This window comes from Gasterosteus aculeatus, chromosome 17, assembly GCF_964276395.1.
Source record: "Gasterosteus aculeatus chromosome 17, fGasAcu3.hap1.1, whole genome shotgun sequence".
Taxonomy (NCBI): domain Eukaryota; kingdom Metazoa; phylum Chordata; class Actinopteri; order Perciformes; family Gasterosteidae; genus Gasterosteus; species Gasterosteus aculeatus.
The window spans coordinates 1,442,320-1,463,947 of record NC_135705.1 but is presented as its reverse complement, the minus strand read 5'-3'; the positions used below and the strand labels follow the sequence as shown (position 1 = coordinate 1,463,947).

Sequence of the window (21,628 nt, the reverse complement as noted above, 5' to 3'; positions counted from 1 at the left end):
TGAATTTGTAGCCAAGAGATGAAAGTTTCCAACTTCAGGTCATGACTTATTTCTCGGGCTCCCCTGTCGGGTGGTGATCACGAGGTGAGCGACGGCGCTTGAAGTGACATGAAACCGAGAAATGCGTTCTCCCTCGACACACACACTCACACACACACACACACACACACACACACACACACACACACACACACAGTGAGTCTCTACAGGGGTCTCCGCTGGAGGAGCATGCCTCTGCAACGGGAATGGAAAGAGGGAAAGATGAGACAGAAAACCTCCCACAGGTTTGGATGGTGAACTTCAGCACCCTGGACAGCAACTGCTGAACCCCCCCAACATTCACTGTGCAGGAAGTCGAGGTTACACACTAGTTCACCACATGATTAACACACACCGGCTAAATGATGCACACACTCAAAGACCCCTGCTGAGTCCTCGGGGGGGGCGGAGGGGGTGGAGCTGTGCCACTGCACCATCAGCGAGCGCTTAAAGGTTCTGGTGAGAGCTCAGCGTCGGTTTCGGCCTGAAACAACCCTGTTGACCTCTTAGAGATACTCAAGTTTAGGAGACTGCAATCGTTTTTGGCCTGGGTTTGAATGTGGCGCATCGCGCTGTAGCGTCGTTGTACCCAAAGCCTAGCGTGGTATCCTTCCAGTCGCTGCACGTACCCGTTAGCCCGAGAGGCCGGATGCCACAGTTCATCTGGAGAAAGACTCAATGAATGCAGGTGAACCATCTGATCACAGCAGGTAGCTTCCAGGCATGTGGGACTTCACATCCTCCATAAACACCGGTTGGGTGACATAGAGGTTGGACAGGGATGCTTGTGTTATCCACATGTAGAGGTACTGTCGCGCTCGACTGCAAGAACTGTCACAGGAAAAAAGTTTTTACAAATTTCTTTCTCAGGGAAGAAATCTTTTCATGTCTTCATGGTGAAATATCTGAGGTGAGGAGAACACGAAATATGAAAGCTACCAGAGAAGCTTTTGATGTGATATCTGCTATTGCACACAGGCACACTGGAGAATGGTGATATATACTGTATATATATATATATCGCACAATACATAATTTATATCAAAAAGTAAGTTGTGATTAAAAACTCACCCCTCTGTCCGATGCAGGCTCATTAGAAAGATAATGTCCACCCGGGACTACGAAATGAGCGACCCATGGTTTTGAAAAGTAAAGTAAATGCAGTCAAACATGCAGTCTCTCTAGTGACCAACAGGGGGTGATGTGGATAGAAGTCTATATAGTGCTACGTAACAACGCTACATTACAACATAACAATGTAACAACGCTACATTACAACATAACAATGTAACAACGCTACATTACAACATAACAATGTAACAACGCTACATTACAACATAACAATGTAACAACGCTACATTACAACATAACAATGTAACAACGCTACATTACAACATAACAATGTAACAACGCTACATTACAACATAAAGTAACAACGTCAGGTTTCTCTCCTCCTTGTGAGGGAATTCCACTCATGATTTAATCAGTTTTATTGCTCGGCAATGACCACGTAGATGAAGTCCGGCCAACGCATTGAAAGAAGGATGGTTTCATGGATATTGGTTCCTGTATGATACAATTAATCCTTTACATTCAGCTGCGAGCACAAGTTGTTGTTTTCAATTCCGCTCGCTAATTCCCTCAATTCTGCTTCATTCATTTTTTACTTGAAGCTGGTCGCGGAGCTGCTGTCACCAGGAGAAGAGTGAAAAAAAGATCTCCCCATCAGAGGGAAAAGGTCTTTTCATCTCTGCCTGCGTCAACAGGGAACCGTCTGAAGTGAGAGGGATGTGGAAGTTTGCCGTCACCGACTCCTGCTGTGTTCTTTTCAGCTTGACCTCAAATCACAAGCTAGAAAATTGGTAGTTTGACGTTTTTCTCTCTCGGTCGCTGAAGTCGAATGTAACTCGCAGAATGTTCCTGTGAATTATTGAGCTTGTGTGCACATGGTACACAAGACATGACCAATAAATATGTAAAAAGGGGATTAACAGATCTATCATTTAAAGGAACAGTTATAATTCAATGCGGTACAGATGTTTGCACGAAGCAATCTCTCTCTCTCTCTCTCTCTCTCTCACACCGACCCACCTGGTGTGACCAGTCGATTAAATCAAACGTTTGTCTGACAGCTTCCTACGTAGCCACTCACTCAGTCATGAGCTTATTTCCGTTGGACAAACAAGACCCCGTGGTGTGATCTAATTGGACGAGTGGGCCTCCAGATGTGATATCATTGGGCCTCTTGTCAACAAACACTCAGGACACATTAGAGGCGCCACAACCAGGTCGCCAAAGACAATCACGAGCGTTCATGTAGACCTGTGATGTTTAAATCACAGCGTGTGATGGGAGAAAAACTCACGTAATAAACAACTTATGAGTCTTATTCAACACAAGTTGGAAGCAAATGGACTTGTCGACAGTGTATTACACAACAGTTTATGACCGAAGACTTCTGGAGCGTCGACTGTCTTGGTCTGAGATTGTCCCGGAGAACCCGATGTTCCCGCTCCCTCCTCCCATTGGCGTTAATGGACTCGGACTCCTCTCAGAAGCGTCTCTGAATGCGAGGACGTGTCTCTCGGCCTGAGGAGGACTCACCACGTGTCTTTGTTCTACTTCCAGAGAGGATCGGCCGGGTTTACTCACTTTCTTCTCTCCGTTGCACCTCTTTCACTGAGCAGAACCCCCTTTACTCACGTTTGGAAGTTTACTCTGGGAATTCAGCTGTTGCTTGTTATTCTGATACTTTGCAATGTTACCAATATAAAATACCAAATTCAAGACAAAGGCAAAGTATGAGGCGTTTTGTTTGTGTGTTTCTCTTCTGCCCTCTTCCAACTCCGTTATTCTTCAGCCTTTTATTATTTTATTAACAAACATGGCGAGTAGCACAGCGCTGCTTGTCCACTGTCACTGGCACACATAATAAGTGCGTGTCGGATGAGTCCTGCCACCGATAATAAGGATCCCACACACACACACACACACACACACACACCGAAATAAAAACATTCCCAGTGAGTTCTGCTCCACTTAATTAGGACCGTGGACACACACAAGAGTCATGCCGCAGTTAATGAAGCATGCTGGGTAAGATTCTGGGGGCTCATTATTTTCAGCTTTCCCCTTTTCAAAGGACGTAAAAAAATGAATTCTTGGTTGCATTAGACGGATTTCTGTTATTGAAAGGGAAGTAATCTGTAATGGATGAAGATCAGATCAGAAGATGCTGTTGCGAGTGGGAGGAGCTAAAGCTGGAGGACGAGGAAAAGCTGACGGGAACATTTCAGACTCCAAAAGAATGTGAGATTCGGGGGCCGGTTGCACTGAAGCTGATACGCAATTACAAAATACGACGCGTTGAAACTCCTCCGTACCGATTTGTTTGAGTGTTACTCGTGCGGGAAGGATGGAGGGGGGGGGGGGGGGGGGTGGGGTTCGATCAGCACTGGGGGGGCTCACAGACAGGGGCAATAAACCAGAGTGTGAGACGCGTGTACAGCTGCAGGCTGTTGTTTGACAAAGCGGAGAGATGCTGGAGAGACTCCCGACTGGTTGAGAAGGAGTGTGAGAGCTTCATCAGATCCTCAAAGTGAAGGAGGATAAATCTCCAGCAGAAAGCAATGAATTCATGTATTTAATACCCAGTAGACGTTGGATAGTTTTGAGTCCAGATGAGAGTCTTTCTCCTCTGAAATAATACATTTTAACCAACGAAGCCTAATATGCATCATGTTTTGTAATGCAAAAACTGTAAATTTGGGAAGAACTCGACCCTTTGAAGGAAGTTGAGACAAATATCATCAATGGTAGAGAAAAGTGTCTCAATGAGCCGTCTTCTTACTTTAGTGCAGCTGAGTATTGTGAAGAAGATGCTGGAGGAGAAGTCGTTTGTCAGAGCAGAGATTTCATGACTTTATGTAACTGATAATAACAGTACTAGTAATAGTACTGATAATAACAGTACTAGTAATAGTAATAGTACTGATAATAACAGTACTAGTAATAGTAATAGTACTGATAATAACAGTACTAGTAATAGTAATAGTACTGATAATAACAGTACTAGTAATAGTAATAGTACTGATAATAACAGTACTAGTAATAGTAATAGTACTGATAATAACAGTACTAGTAATAGTAATAGTACTGATAATAACAGATGCGTCTCCTGAAGAACAAGTGAGATTTGAAAGGAGCCCAGACGGCGTCTCGGTGCTGCGTTTCAAGTTGCTGGTCCTCCTCTCCGGCTACAAAGACCAGACGTCTGCTCCACTCCGTCCCACGTCTGCTTTCAATACTCCCAGCATGCATCTGTGCGACCTCGTGACCTCGTCTCTGCTGCGCTGCACTCCGACGCCGAGCTATGATCCGTAATTACAGAATCATTGGGCGTATTAGACGGAACGTTTCCCCACTCGGGATGATTGTGTCAGCACTCTACTGGAGGACTTCTTCCCGTCCCCCCTTTCCTCTTCCCTCCCCCCCGTAATGATCCTCACTCCCTCTCCCCCATCAGGTCAGCCACCCTCTCTCTCCATCATCTCGCGCTTATCAGTTCTCATTTCATCTTTTTGTAATTATCTCGTCATAACTGCCCCCCCCCCCACACACACACACACACACTCTCTCCCACATTGCTCATCCTTCTCTCACCTCATCCGCCTAACAAGTGGAGAAATGTTGTGTGTGTGTGTGTGTGTGTGTGTGTGTGTGTGTGTGTGTGTGTGTGCTCCAGATGTGTCAGAACGTCTCCTGACGCAGAGGAACATTTGATCATCTGATCAGGGCCGACGCCGCTCCTGGTTTATTTATTTACGTCTCATTTCCTTCCGTTCTGCCTGCACGCATGTGCACACACACACACACACACACACACACACACACACACAGAATATTGCATTAACGTAAGAGCCTCGCCGTAGACACCGATGGTGCCGGTTAGACAGCAGCTCAGGGTGTCGTGGCTACAGAATAAGAGCCCCGTGCAGGGAAAGGAAGAGGAAACACCTGCTGAGGGAGAAGCACCTGAAGCTCTGCGGGAACCAATCAGCAGAGGGCAGCGGGGGCTCACAGAGAGGACGAGGAGGGGAGGGAGGCAGCAGCGTGGGCTGTGGGGGGCGGGAGGGGGAGAGGTGTCCTCACGGGGGAGGACTGATGTCATGCAGCAATGTGTTGCTTGTACCATCAGCCTGATGAGGTTCGACCTGAACACGTCAGTCGGAATCGTCAATCTCAATCATCTCATAGTCGCCAAGACAACAGTTTGTCCGTGGGAGGAAAATCGGCTGCTGTGTTTATGAGACACTTTAATGGAAATAACGGTTGAAAGAGTTGTGACCCCAATAAATATGTATTAATGCACAACCCCCCCTCTCTCACCTCCAGCACAAAGTAAACTAATTATAAATGTTAAGGACGGAAACACGATGTAAATACTGATTATAACAGCTGATGAATTCACCCTGAAGTGACCCGGAGTGATGGCTGCTGGGTAATGCATCACATTTACAATAGAAGGTGTTCATAGTTATAGTATGTGCAAAGGAAACACAGGAGAAATAAAGGTGGATTGTGTTATGAAAAGCAGACTTGATTATTACTATTATCAACTCACATGAATGAATTTGTCTCGAGGTGTGAAAACTAATTCTTCTCAACATCTTTGTCTCATTGTCTCAAAATAACAATTGTGATTCTTTCCTGCAGCTCATTGTTATTTGTCGCCGCCTGGTTTCCAAAGATAAGCAATAAAGCTTTTAGTCGTGAATAAGAACCTCAGCTCAGCACGACATCAAAAGAAACGTGTCGTCTTCTTTTCCTTTTTTTACGTTAAGTGAAATAAAATGCAGTTATTATGCAGCTTTTAACTGCTCATGAAGCTGCTGCTGATCAGCCTGAATGCTCGTCAAAGGACCCGATCCATCGCCAGAGACCAGTCCAGCACCACGCTGCTCCAGACCCGGGAAAGTACCGGAAACCCTGAACCTCAGGGGGGCAACCAGAAGCAGAACCAGAACCAGAAGCAGAACCGAAAGGAGCGGACCGTCACACTCCGATGCAACTAAAGCAGGTTTTCCATGAGGGATCCTTCAGTAGGAAACAGAACCGCCTTTGACCACACGGGGCGCCAGAGCCACCGGATGAGGGCTCCAGCAACCTGCAATATTTCAGTAAACACATAAAGGAAGACAATATTTATTAAGATGAAACGCGTCGTCCTCTTCATCATTTGTTGAATTCTGTTCTGGTCCGATCGTCTGTTAGAATATGGATCATCTCACAAACGAGGACATCTGAGCGCGCGCACACACACACACACACACACACACACAGATGCATACTGTATGTACCACGGAATTATGAACCACACCGTGCATCAATGTGTGCGCTGGTGTTTGTGTGTCTCTACGTCTCACATGTCAAGACGCTATGAATAATATACACCGTGATGACAGTATAAATAAAGCATTCAGTGTGTGTGTGTGTGTGTGTGTGTGTGACACTGACACACAGTTTCTCAAAAGATGAACAGGTAAACACACACAAGCCCTCCTTTGCATGCTGGGAGCTCATCTCCTTAAAGGGGTCGTGCAGTTTGAACGCTCAAATAGTGAAATGTTGATCATCGAGAGCCGAACTCATGAAACGGCGACTCATCGTTCAGGTTTCTTCTCTTTGATGCTGATTCGGACACACGGTCCACAATGCAAACACAGAATACCACCGAATCCCCGAAAGGTCGCCGTGTGAGACCTGATTCTCAGTCTTTGGCGTCCTCGCGTGTGGTTCGCATTGGGGGGGTGATGGGGTAATTGTAACGCCCGTAATCTGTGGCATAGCATCATGGGACGGAACCTTTTAAGTAATAAATAAATCTCTCTTTTGATTTCAGAGGGGACACGAAACTCGTCTCTGTGATCATCCCCCCGTCCCCCGTCCCCCCGTCCCCCCGTCCCCCCGTTAAAATCCTTCTGTGAGCCGATACGGACTGAAATACATAAAAGTGGGTTCTAAACGTGATCAAAGACCCTGAGAAATCCCATCCGACACATGCGCATAACAATGCTGCTCAAAGAGCCCCGTCAGGCCCCCGAGGCGGATGTGGGCAAATTCAAATCTGCCCCCCCCCTTTCTGCTGATTCATATCACGAGTTATGAAGGTGTCAGCGGTGCTCCGCGTCAGGTGAGCGAGTGAAACAGAGGAAGCTGCATTGTGGGTGACGGAGTGCGCGGCGCCAACTCACACCCACGCCGCTGTTTGGCCTGAAGGCGGCAAAAGAAGCGCGAGGCCTCTGCTGGATGAGGTTCATTGATACACAAACCGCAGTGAATCCTCAGCGTAACGAATCCCCGTCAAAAGAAAACTTGTGGCCATTAACCGCCATCCCGCCGCTTGTTATCTGCACTAATGCGCTATTCACGGGAACAGACTCTTCCCGCTGTGACGGGAAAATGTCACCCGAGGACGGAATTAGAATGAGCCGCGACAAAATGAAATGAGCCCGTTGCAGAGGAGCAGCGGCATCGAACGCACAACCATAATCCCGGCGCTCATAATCCCACCAACGAGCTCAGGACGCGTCATTTACACGCAAACGTGCCTCATTCATCTGGCCAGAAACCCGCCGAGGAGACACAAACAGGTGCAGTGCAGTCGGCGTTGAATCCTTCTGCAGGACGAGGAGCTTTATTCCGCTTTCATAACTTCAGTTCCCCGACTGAAACATTCAAAAGCAACGAATCCTGCAGAGAAAGAAGCAGCGATGAATGAGGCTCACGGATGAATCCGACAGAAGAGTCAAAGCTGAAGCTGCTTCATTACTCAGAAGTCTAATCCGAACGCCGTGGTCCACGCGCAGCATCCCCTCCTATTAGAGACACACACGCTCATTTTTAATAATTAAATGAAAATCGTGGAGGGGAAATCTTTGTTTTTCCACCTCGACATGTGATATATTTTGTGTCCAGGTGAGCGTTGGGAGAAAGGCATGCCTCACTGGGGGAATGCTCTGCCGCTGGTGTGAATGCACTAATAGTGCTCGTAGTTGGGTATTTAACGGATTTGTCCACCAACTCAGAACATCTGCAGTGGATTTAAAGTACGATGTGTGTGGTACCGCGGTGACCCTGATGCTCCAGATTAGTCAAAACTAGAAAATCCACATGAATCAAAAAAACACAGATCATAATAATAATGAGTAGAGTTGACTTTTGTGTGTCTAACGGCATTCTGGGGGATTTGAAGACGTGTTTGGCTCGGTTTGAGGCTAACGGATGAGGTGAAGGAACGTCAAGGCAGTAATTCTCTTAGATGACGGTTCATTAAGGTGAGTGACAGCTGTGGAAGTTTTCACTGATACAACTACTCTGCCCCCTCGAGCCCCCCGTGAAAACAGGGATCTCAGTACCGGATCCCAAAAAAGATCTTACAATGCGGCAAAGACCCCCCCCCGTCTTTGGAATTCTATACATCTAATTAGCTGAGGGAGCGGGGGCACGAAAGCCCTCCGGCGCGTTGTGTATTTACACTGTGTCACACACACACACACACACACACACACACACAATGTCTCGTTCGCTCTCCCCTCATTTAACCTTTTGTTAATGTGTCCCGAGGGGGGGGGGTACAGCATGATGTCAGAGCGCACAGAGGGTCCTACAGACGCGGTGGAAGCTCTCTGCAAAGCCTCAGCCGGTTCAACGAATCAGCAGTAGAATTAAAGTGTTCGATGTGCACATCGAGTCAATCACCTCCATGTGGGGTAACCACACGTTCAACGCGGATATCAGAGGGCTCAAAAACAGGTGAACAGGTTCTCCGTCCAAACTCCTCCCATACTGCGCCCCCCCCCCCAGCGCCCCCCCCCCCCCTCCCCCCCCCCCAGTGGCTCTTGGCTTTAAACTTGTGCGTCATCCATCCTGACGACTCAGGTCTGTCCAATCAGGCCAGAGAAAGACTCCGTCGACACAGGAAGTCACTCCGCGTGACTTGTCTCTCTGTTGAACTTCATCAAATTGAATTCAAATAAATACGTCCAATCTATACTCAACCCTATTCTTATATACTGCCTTCAATGTTGCTGTTTCATCAAAGGGGGCTCGACAGAGAAGTAGAATAAGACTTTCAGTTATCAGCCAAAGTCATCAGTGGAATCCATGGGCCTCGTTTCTGGGGACGAAGGGAAATCCTCCAACACTCAACGTTAACGTGAACGGTTTCATTGTGGCTTTAATGTCGGTTCCTCAAAAAGTTCATTACCGGCATTGTCAGTGAGTTATTTTGGAACCTGGCTACTTTGTGGCCTGTACACATGTTTGTGTGAATATGTCCTTTGTTGTGTGTGTGTGTGTGTGTGTGTGTGTGTGAGACATGTGCAGATGTCCCGCCTCCAGGGAGCGAGGTGTCCCGCTGGGTTCTTCATCAGGCTTCTCTGGGCTTTGATGCTGCTCCTGCTGTGGAGGACGATGCATTACGAGCTCGTGGCCTCTCAGTCTCTTTGCAGCCGTTTTTCACCTCTAAAGAATGAATGAATTAAGGAATGTTTTTGTGTCTCTTGTAGTAGTTTTATATGTTTCTCTAATCGAGCTTCTTCCTCTGGCTTGAGTCCGGTGGGTCCGTTCAGTAATTGATCAATAAATGTCCCATAAATCACATGAAACGCCTTCTTTGAAAATACTAAATGCTGTTTTTACATAATCTGTCAAAGGTTTAGGACCCATGTTGGAAACCTTTGGACCACCTAACTGCACAGCAGCACGCTGGATCTGTTCTGTGCTCTGGAACATCTCATGAGGTGAGAATAAGAAGAAACCTACAGAGGCATCACGTACGCTTTAAACGTGTCCTAAGCTCACTACAGGCGGAGAACAACCTCAGTGGGTTATTTGAGTACTTGGTCTCGTGGCCTCTCAGGAGAATAGCGGACTAAAAGATGTGGTCAGTGATCTCTGGTCCTCCAGATAGCGAGATGGAGTTTATCGCATGGAAACAAGACATTCGACCGTCATTCATCTGCTCCCACTCTCATTTCCTTCAGCAGACTTCCTTCACGCTCCTGAAGTACAGTACAGTACACCTACTGTGGAGAGGAATGATGATTTTTAACATTCAAACTGCAGGAGAGGAAAGCGGTGGACCAGAGCAAAGCAAACTGAAAATACATTTCTTGCAATACTACCAAATTATGACCAGGCCGGATGTGAAGCGCATGATGGCGCGTTAAAGGTTTAATGCTGACAGTAAAAGGCTGATCCTCTAGAACGAGTTCAAACGAAGGCCTCAACACAAACTGAGATGCCGAACGAAGACGAGCACCACGGACAGCTGCACAAACTAAAGCGAGGCAGAGACTCAGGTTCTTCAGTCTATTGGATCACGGCCCCTTTGATCCGGTCACGCTCGCAGAGGGAGCCGCTACTTGCAGGGGAGAAGATCACAGTTGAACAGTAACTGGTTCCCAACAAAGGAGCTGAAAAGGTGTGACCGACCCGATAAAAACAGTTAGGACTTAGATCATCTGTTCCATTCCCCCTGGAGGTCTGAGGCACTCAGATCCTGAGGCCGTCGCCCGCTGATACAATCTGCACCCACTTAAGATACTATTCGTCCTCCAAAACGGACCAATCCTCACTGCTGCGTTTCGTGGTCACTTCCAAGTGAAAACATTCCAGCACTATAATGTAAGTCGGTCGGGTGAAGCTGAGCGGGACCCTCGATTAGACACGAGGCCTCGTAGACTTTGAGGTGGTTTGGTTCTCTGAAGCGCCTGAAGCTCTTATCTTACGCCTCTCTATTGATCGCTGGACTTCCACCACGTGAGGATTCATACACACTTTCTAAAGCTCTGTCTAAGAAAATGCATCGAACTAAGAGGAAAGTATTCTGCTTAACACTATGTTCTCATACCACCACTAGCTGCTACACCACCTCCTACCTACCACGAGCTTCTACACCACCTCCTACCTACCACTAGCTTCTACGCCACCTCCTACCTACCACTAGCTTCTACACCACCTCCTACCTACCACTAGCTGCTACACCACCTCCTACCTACCACTAGCTGCTACACCACCTCCTACCTACCACTAGCTTCTACACCACCTCCTACCTACCACTAGCTTCTACACCACCTCTTACATACCACTACCTTCTACACCACCTCCTACCACTAGCTTCTATACCACCTCCTACCTACCATTAGCTTCTACACCATCTGCTACCTACCACTACCTTCTACGCCACCTCCTACCTACCACTAGCTTCTATGCCACCTCCTACCTACCACTAGCTTCTATGCCACCTCCTACTTACCACTAGCTTCTACACCACCTCCTACCTACCACTAGCTGCTACACCACCTCCTACCTACCACTAGCTTCTACACCACCTCCTACCTACCACTAGCTTCTACACCACCTCTTACATACCACTACCTTCTACACCACCTCCTACCACTAGCTGCTACACCACCTCCTACCTACCACTAGCTTCTACACCACCTCCTACCTACCACTAGCTTCTACACCACCTCTTACATACCACTACCTTCTACACCACCTCCTACCACTAGCTTCTATACCACCTCCTACCTACCATTAGCTTCTACACCATCTGCTACCTACCACTACCTTCTACGCCACCTCTTACATACCACTACCTTCTACACCACCTCCTACCACTAGCTTCTACACCACCTCTTACATACCACTACCTTCTACACCACCTCCTACCACTACCTTCTACGCCACCTCCTACCTACCACTAGCTTCTATGCCACCTCCTACCACTAGCTTCTATACCACCTCCTACCTACCACTACCTTCTACGCCACCTCCTACCTACCATTAGCTTCTACACCATCTGGCATCTAGCAGTGGCGTACTTCAGTCGCGCCCAGTTCCAAAGTTAACTTTTACATCAAACACTAGTTACATTTATTTAAGTGGTTTGGTCACATAAAGGACTCTACGTATTGGTGAGTGATAGTTGACCACTGATAGATGATCACTGAAATCGATGAGAAGTGAGGATTCGTGTTCAGCTGCAGCTTCCGGTCGTAACCACCGACACATTTAAGACCAAACACTATCTATCTACACACACACACACACACACACACACACACACACACACACACACACACACACATACACACACACACACACACAGTCCTGTTCAGACGAGGTTTAATGTCACTCCTCACTCAAACATGCCAAAACATACACACACGTGGTGCACATCCTTCACACGCAGGACACACACACGTGTGAAGGCCACATGCTGTGAGCAGTGGGCTCATTCACAATGAAAGTCAGCAAGCAGAGGGAGAGGATGCAGAGGTCCCAACAGCTTGCAGAGATTTGAAGATCAATCAAAACACAACAACAAACTGGCCCAAAGCTCCACTGGCGACCCAGCATGCATCTCTCTCTCTCTCTCTGTCACACACGCACACACAGTTCCAACCCCACGTCATACATGAAGCATTACTAACCCACATACAGCGAGTGAGCAAGAGTTATTATAATAATAATACATTCGCAGGAACAATGCAGGTCTGGAACATCACAACATTTGTACCATTAGGAGTGAAACATTAGCACATTATGCCGATATGATGAATGAATCGAAGACAAATATATAAAAGGGGACAACTATGTTTGACTTTAAACAAATGGTCCCAAAATGCTAAAAGTCTGTTGTAAACTTCACTGATAGCAGCTTGGAAATATCCTTTTTGTCAACAATTAAACAGGACATATTAAACAGGTGTATTGCATTGTTCATGTTAACATAATTCAGTTTTTGTGCTTTTTTGTTTTGCATTTCAGATAATTAAACCCTTTCTTCAAAATACAGACATAAAACCGACATTCATGAAAGTCTGTGGCTGCAGCTTTGCAAGCAACACAAACATTGTTTCTATTTGCTGGTTGTTTGCTGGTTTGGTTTTTACCCCCCTGAACCAAAAAAACGCGATAAATAATAAACGTCCTCGTCTGCTTCGTTTGACTCAACTGAAGACTTGAATGAAACGAGACAAAGTGAGCTTTGTTCACTCAGTCAATGATCCAGAATAATAATCCACCGCTTCTCTCTCCACCACACAAACAACTCTTTATGACTCAGACGTCACATCACTTCCCTAAAACTTCCTTTCAGTCACTTTTAAGTTTCCCTGTTGGAGAAGCTTGCCACGGGAAACAACCAACAAGTTGCTTCTGGTCGATTCCGGCAGGGCCTGAAACCATTAACGAACCCCAAATAACACCCATCACTAAACAATGAGCTCCATCCGAGGCCTCCTGTGGACATCTATCAATACGAGCAAAGAAGCAAACCGCAGGCTGGATGGAGGAAGAGGAGGAGGAGAAGAGGCAAGGAGAGGATGCGAGTAAATGACAACAGGAACATCAGCAGGAAGTAGGCATCATTTCTGTGTGTGCGTACAGAATGTACACATGCAAGCAGACATGGCCGGTACACACTAAAGACACACACAGCAGCAGCATGAGGGCAGAAGTGTCTTTCTTTCTGACACACACACACACACACACACACATACCCTTAACTCGCCGCCTGATGACCCCTAAGCGGCACTTGAGTGAAACGGAGAACATCCTTTTCTCTCTTCTCTCCCCTTTATCTTCTTCTTGCCTTCTCTCTCTCTCTCTCTCTCTCTCTCTCTCTCTCCTTCCTCCTCCTCTTCTTCCTCTTCCTCAGTCAGATATCAGTGTGAGCCGAGCTAGTGATGAGAGAGCGAAGAAGAAGAGAGCGGCATCGGAGCGTTGGCCGGTCACATGGCAGAGACAGGAGAGAGAGAGGGAGGGAGAGGGGGAGAGAGGGAGGGAGAGAGGGAGTCTTGTTTCTGAGAGGAGAGGTGGTTTCACAGTCTCCCTCTGCTTTCCACTCTTGAGGTTCTCTCTCTCTCTTTCTGTGTGGGAAGTAGTAGAATGAAATTGAGCGTCTCTCTTTCTCCTCGCTCGCGCTCTTCTTCATCCTCTTCCTCAGCCTCGGTGCTACTTTCTTTCCCCTCGCTGCCTCTCCTTCCTCCGTTAATCCTCTCTTATTGTTGTGTCTGTCACACTCTCACAATTGTTCCTCCTCTATTTCTGAGAAGTTCCTCTGGCTTATTTCTTCCTTTTCATCTTTTACGTCGGCTTTAAAGAAAAAAGTATTAGTTTTATACCCCTTCTTATTTATTCATTGTCTGATTTTTGTATTTATTCACCAGTTAAATGAATAAATATTTAATTTCCCACCTCAATGTAACTGTGCCAGTCATCTAGAGAGCTAATTACCTCCTGTGTCTGATGATAGAAGATGTTACTGGTGTGGCGGGGTGGGGCCCAGCAGGAGAGTGAGAGAAAGCCTTTGGAGCCCAGCAGGTGGGTCAGGAAGGTGAAGGGGGGCAAGAGGAGGCGGGAAAGAGTCGGGAGACTTACATTGAAGGGACACTGTCTACAGGGACATGCATGGATGTTCACGGAGTCATTCTCTGTTGATTGGACCTTCTTGTCACCATGTAACCATGTTTGGCTCTTTCGTTTCACTTTTCTCCTTTGCCTTCTCGCCCCCCCCAACACTAATCTCCAAAGCAGCTCTTTTCAACCTCCCTCGCTCCAAATTCTCACAATCCGCACCCGCCCCTCACATTGAGCGAGTCGCTGAGTGTCGTGGTAACAGCGTAGCGGGGTGGAGGGGTGGAAGGGTAAGCTACCGTGAACAATGTGTGCGAGATCAAAAGACCAGACCGGATTGGGCAGAAGAAGGGAGGAACGGCGTGTTGAGGAGGTGGAGGTGTGTTGGAGCGGGGGGGGGGTAGGAAGGGGTGGGGGGACGTAATGAAAAGGGAACTGAGAAGATATGGAAGAAGACAGCAAAGTGGTGAAGAGGCAAGAAGTTAAGAAAACAGAGGATGCTTCCTTCTAATTATATATACATGTATAAACATATATATTTCTATGTTATTCCTACGTTATTCCTAATTACTACGTTATTCCTGTTATTCCTATGTTATTACTATGTTATTCCTATGTTATTCATTTTATTCATTTTATTCCTACATTATTCCTATGTCATCCTTATTATTCCTGTTATCCTTGTTATTCCTGTTATTCCTATGTTATTCCTACATTATTCCTACGTTATTCCTATGTTATTCCTACATTATTCCTAGGTTATTCCTATGTTATTCCTACATTATTCCTACGTTATTCCTATGTTATTCCTACATTATTCCTACGTTATTCCTATGTTATTCCTACATTATTCCTACGTTATTCCTATGTTATTCCTACGTTATTCCTATGTTATTCCTACATTATTCCTACGTTATTCCTATGTTATTCCTACGTTATTCCTAATTACTACGTTATTCCTGTTATTACTATGTTATTACTATGTTATTCCTATGTTATTCATTTTATTCATTTTATTCCTACATTATTCCTACATTATTCCTATGTCATCCTTACTATTCCTGTTATCCTTGTTATTCCTGTTATTCCTATGTTATTCCTACATTATTCCTACGTTATTCCTATGTTATTCCTACATTATTCCTACGTTATTTCTACGTTATTCCTATGTCATTCATTTTATTCCTACATTATTCCTATGTTATTACTACGTTATTCCTATGTTATACCTGTGTTATCCCTGTTATTCCTATGTTATTACTACGTTATTCCTATGTTATTCCTGTGTTATCCCTGTTATTCCTATGTTATCCTTATTATTCCTGTTATCCTTGTTATTCCTATTATTCCTATGTTATTCCTACATTATTCCTACATTATTCCTACGTTATTCCTACGCTATTCCTATTAATCCTATGTTATGTTATATGTTAAACCTCCACATTTAAAGAGAGTGAGGAAAAATCAAAGGAATAAGCGTCAAAAGCAGAGTTTGGCTTTTACAAACCTTTACAAAGAGTCTTTTGATATGAAAATCAAATTAATTTTGAATTACACGTATTCTTTAAGAGCTCAGAGAACAGAGGCCAGGCCATAAGAGGGCAGTCAGATATATCCAGGTATGCAGGCACATTATTTACTAATAATCAGCTGACAGGGAGCAGCACAGCTGTCCATCAAATACCAACCCGACAGAAATGATACGATAGTAAAGGAAAAATTATTCAACACAACTACTGGAAGAGAGAAACTAGCAAGACTTGTAACCATAGTGACTTGTAAAACAATAGCACACATTGGCTTCCATGTTTGCTTCAGGTAGTAAGTAAAATGTAAAATAATGCAGTGACTCATCCTGTAACCTCTATTTATTCATCATTATCAACCTGACTTGACTTTCCTTTTGGTATTTTAATCCGTCCTCAGCAGAGCAACTGATCCATATTCATGATTCTGGCATCTTCTTCTCCTGTCATTGTACACACACAGACACACACAGTGCATATGGATACTCACACGCACACATAAATACATATTTAAATGCACACACTTTAATGCATGCATGCAATAAACGACAGAAGAAAAAACAAACAATCTAAATCCTATTTTTGAAACATGAAGAGAACAATTATTAGACAACCTGTTGTTTTTTTCACACACTCACACACACACACACACACACACACACACACACAAGTACAGTTGTGTCCTCCGAAGAAATTGCAGGCAAAGAAAACGCCCACACAAACACACATGCACACAAACACGCGCGTAAACATGAGCAGAGGGCACTGGAAAAACATCCAGTCAAACATCTGCCTACACAAAAACACAATACATGTTAAATCGCCTGTGGGGGAGAGAGAGAGAGAGAGCGAGAGAGAGAGAGAGAGAGAGAGAGGGAGAGAATTTAAAAGTTATTTAAAGAAGTGTGAAACTTTCCCTTCAGTGCACAGCGATACGAGTAGAACTAACTAAGCTGATGTGAAAGAAGTCAACTCTTCACCAGACATTCGCCAATGCAGGACGGGAGTCCCGCCCCCTACGAGGCCGCCGGGCGTCTGACCAGCCGAAGGGTTTCTCCTCTACAGCGAAAACACGGAGCGCACCCTGCATCACGCGCTTCAAGTCTTCTTCAACACAGCATGACGGTCCATTTAGAGTCAAACAGACCATGAAAGCAGGGGATGCTTTAGGGCGGGGCTTACTGTGATTGACATGTCTCTAATTAAGAGGGCAGCAAGACTATTAATCCAAGTGGAGGAAAAGATGATCATTTGGGTTAAAATAACGGCGCATTGCAGCTACTGACGAACCAGAGAGAACAGACCTCCTCCTCCGTAACTACGGCGATGTCACGCTACATCAATTTGTGGAATATCTACATATGTTATGTGCACGGAGGCTGGATGAAACCAGTCAGAACGGAGAGTAATACTACTGTAAGTACTATAAATATAAATGCATAGCTTTAGCAGCTTTGCATCTGAGAGAGAGAGGGAGAGAGAGAGAGAGAGAGAGAGGTCAGATGCTCGGTTGCCTGTCACACACACACAGACACACACACTGTGTGAGGCCTGTGCCGGCATTAGAGAGCCAGTGCTGTGGCGGGATTAGCGCTGCGCTCATTAGCTTAATCTTCTGTGCAAAGGCACACCAGGCCTGACGCGGTTACTTCTGTCGTTCCACCTGTGGACGTGGTCAGTGGACAGCGTCCACAGGTCGGTGTGTGCGTCCACGTGCCGAACAAACAACGTTTTGAGCATAAACGCAAATAAATAGGATTTATTTTTTAAAGCAAATTTTTAAAGAGCACATCTTCTATTCTCACTTCCTGTTTGCCGTCTTTCCTGCGTCTCTTCTGTTGGGGATTTATTTGTGATTCTGAGGCGTCCATCTTCCTCTTCCTCTTCCTTCCTTCCTTCCTTCCTTCCTTCCTTCCTTTCCTCCTTGTCTGCTCTTCCTCTTCAGTTTTGGTAGAAATGGAAATGAGTGCAAATCTCAGAGCACGAGGCTTAGTGTTTGGTGACGCGCACACACACACACCAACATATATACAAAAGAGTGTATGCACTCAAAGCTCTCCTCCCACCCACTGTGTGTGTGTGTGTGTGTGTGTGTGTGTGTGTGTTCTCTTTGTGGCTGTGCTCTCTGAGCCTCTGAGGGTACAGTTGTCTGTGCTGGATACGTGTATGTGTGTGAGTGCGCATCGGTGTTTTTTGGGTACTCATGTGTGTGAATGCACAGTGCAGTCCAGATTTGTGGACGTTAAGTTGTGAGTGTGTGTGTGTGTGTGTGTGCGTGTGTGTGTGTGTGTGTGTGTGTGTGTTTTGAATCTAGGCCACATCTTCAGATCTCCACACTACAAACAGCATCCCGTCAGAAATATCTGGAATCCAAAAACAGCTCAGCCAATGGGGAGCGGTGATGACGGATGGAGCCCAACCTCTTCCTGTGACATCATCGCGTCAGTCAAACAGCAACGACCCGCTGAACGTGAACTCGTAGCATCCGGAAAACATTTAAAAATAACTGTCTGACACAAATTTGTCGACTATGAAAATGTTATTTTTCATCTAATTTTTTTAATAAAAAAAAAAATGCATATACATACATTCCTTATATCCTTGTTCAAATAATTAATAATTGGTTAATAGCTGGTTAAGAGTGATTAGCCGAGAAACCCAATGACCAGTTGTCTGACGGTGCTTCTATCTCGCGTCTACGAACCAACGGCAGTGAATCAGAAGCTTCACAGTCCGGCTTTTAAATTGGTCACAGTTTAATCCTGCAGAGTAGTTTCGTTCCGATGTGTTCGCTTCTTCTCCTGCCGACACATTCCGCTCTCCTCACCAACGACTTCTTTCTGAGCCAAAGCGCCACGTTTCCACTTGAAAAAGAACTAAATATGAATGATGGAAATCAAATGTCTCGTTTCAAACATCTCCTCCCGTAGTTTCACAGGGCGTCAGCTACTAAAGGCTTTTTAAACGGGTTGAATCATGTTTTATCATTCCGCTGGAGGGGTAATGGACAGGAGAAGGCCCCGAGGAGTGTGAGTGGGTGGAGGTGGAGGAATCCCACAGCTGCTCGGTGCTCTTCATTCCTAGTCTGGGGAGAGAAGTATTTTCCACTTCCTTGCACCCTCCAGTGGACTCAACAACCAAGTGCAGGCTTTGCTGAGTCTCCCTGAAGGACAATGGGGGAACATCACAGGCGTAGATGGGTTCTGTGTTACTGGGACGTTGGACCGTTGGTCGCGGTAACAGCGGAGGGATTCGGTCTTTTGGGGCAGAATGACCCACAGCGCACTGAACCCTGGGAAAAGGTCCTGTGAGAACATCCTTTTCTTCCATCTCCATCTTCACAGCCTCCTTCCTTCGCCTCCGTCGCGTCCCCATTCCCTCATAAAACATCTGATGCAACCCGGGAGCAACAGCACCCACTGCTGCTCCAACCAGCCGCCTCCCACCACACAGAAGGGGGGGGGCAGTTGTTACCACAACAACCCCAGCGTGCTTTCTCCTCCGAACTTCTCCTGCTGAGCCTCGTTTGAAGGCCTTCCCGTTTTAGTGCGTCTCTTTGTATAAGCATTGTAAATCAGGGCCGTTCATTGATACGAACCTATTCATCTATTTTACAATACATCTATTTTACAATACGTAGTTACTCTATAAAATACAGCCTGCTGAATGTCACCGGCTCGAACGGCTACATCACATGTTAGTAGCTCAAATCCAAACATCAGAAGGTTTTCATCACCTGGCTCAGAACACACAGAATCATTATGTTTGTATTTTGTCACCTTACAACTGTTGGTTTAAACATTTTAATTCTGTAATTCCTTCTACCTTCTTCTCTGCTCTTCCCCTGTGTGAGTCAAACTGTCACATTCGAGCTGTCTGCACGTTGCTAATTTCCTTTCATCCACCAGATGTCCTCAGACTTTTCCCCCGCTCTCCATCGCCTCCACCTCCATCCATCTCAGCAGCCTCTCCTCACGGCCATCCCTCGTGGACCCTGATCCTGACGTCCATGTGGGAGTCCAGCTGATTTCCAACACGGTTGCGACACAAAACTGCAGCGAAAGGCGACTTTCTGCGGATCTCCAGGCAACAAAAACTCGTGTGAGCACAACTCCCGAAAAGTGGTTCTTCTCAGGCACAGGGTCTGAAAAGTAGGGCAGATGGAAATCAGGTTCTGAATAACATCATTGAAGCTGGAATGAAGAGGAGACGTTATCTTCAAGTGAAGGTCGTTGGTTCGATTCTCCACTGTCTCCTCGAGTGAGTCACTCAACTCCAGTTTCCTCTCCTGGAGCTTTTGAGCACACAGGACGGATTAAATGTATGTAGGTTGCGGCAGAATTGACCTGTCCACCTTTTATTATACGTTCTGCTGTGATTCGGCTCATTATAAATTCATGCTGCAGGATTATTGTATTTCTATTGTCTGCGTTTGCTCACTGACACTCAGTCAGTCAGCAGCTCCTTCCAGTCAAAACGAACGCCGTTCTTCACCATCCGACTTCATAACCTCAATGCACGTTGTTATCCTCTTTGTAAATGTATTCCAAAGGTATCAAATGCGTGTCTTGCCCCTTTTTTCTGCTCAACAACTTTTCCAAAAGTTAAAATAACCTTCCCCACCGTATAAAAACCAGACACACAACAACGATTCATCCATGAAGTATGAATCCCGATACACAGGTTGAGTTTCTCCGCCAACGACAGCACACGCCGATGTGAAGGCACTAAAAGAACACACGATGCTGCTGATGCTCCAAATAGCACCGAGAAGAAGAGGAGAAGGGTTTCCACTATTTCGTTTCGATGGTGAAAAAACTGTTTTGCCGCTGCGGGCCGACCGAGGTTTACGCAAAACGAAGAGATGCTGCTTGTTCAGCCTGACATTTAGAGCCAAACACATAAATGTCTCAGACTCAAATAGTTCGTCCCATCCAGGTGGGAATGCAGGAAGACTTTTTAATCAATCAACTAACGAGAACACAAGGTGCTGGACACCTTGGGGAATGGACCTCATTGCAAAACCATCCCAGTGGTAAAAGGTCAGACTGGAACTGCTCTGACCAGCTTCCGCGTCCGATCTCAAACCGGCCTTGGCCTCCTCGCCGCGATGGCTGGACGCGCGTGAAACGAAGCCACATCCGCTCTCACGTGGTCCAGACGAGAAGCAAATTGCCAATTCTGCTGATGGACGAAATGAGAGAGGTCGGATCCCATTGGGGGGGAAAGCAGATCTGGTGAAATGCGTGTTTAAAAGGCGCCTTAAGGGCGCCATTCGGAGCCCTCGCGTGGGATTGCAGGCATCAGATGGAGCGTCTGGCTGTTAACCCTCGTACCTGCAGTGCGTGGCTCGGTTATCTGGATTCCATCATGGGTGTCTGCCAGACAATCGACCTCTCGACCCGGACGTTTCTGAGTGAAAGCAAAGTGCCAATTTGGTTGTCGGAGCCTGCTGAGTTGGCTGGACGCGTTATGAGCGGAGAGCTTCCCCCCCCGTCCTGCTCCACCTCCACATTGTGTATCAGCTTCATCAAGTACCCTTTCAGACAAGTGGCCGGTCCATCGGGAAGCTTGAAGCCCAAAATAGTTCACGAGGGTTTAATCAAAGGAGAAATGCTAATCTGCCGCTGCTG

General features: G+C 46.2%; 1 protein-coding gene across 6 annotated transcripts in view; it reads right to left on the bottom strand.

The window, feature by feature from the left end:
- Window positions 1-21,628, bottom strand: part of grip2b (glutamate receptor interacting protein 2b) — a 112,799-nt gene that overhangs the window by 46,112 nt on the left and 45,059 nt on the right. For 2 of the 6 annotated variants that reach the window (XM_078092690.1, XM_078092692.1), the window contains exon 1: window positions 13,614-13,758. The exons of the other annotated variants lie outside the window; for them this stretch is intronic. In XM_078092690.1, the coding sequence (XP_077948816.1) occupies window positions 13,614-13,668 (55 nt within the window). In that variant the 5' untranslated portion in view covers window positions 13,669-13,758. Of the gene's footprint in view, window positions 1-13,613; window positions 13,759-21,628 lie in introns of those variants that run through there. 6 annotated transcript variants of the gene reach the window in all.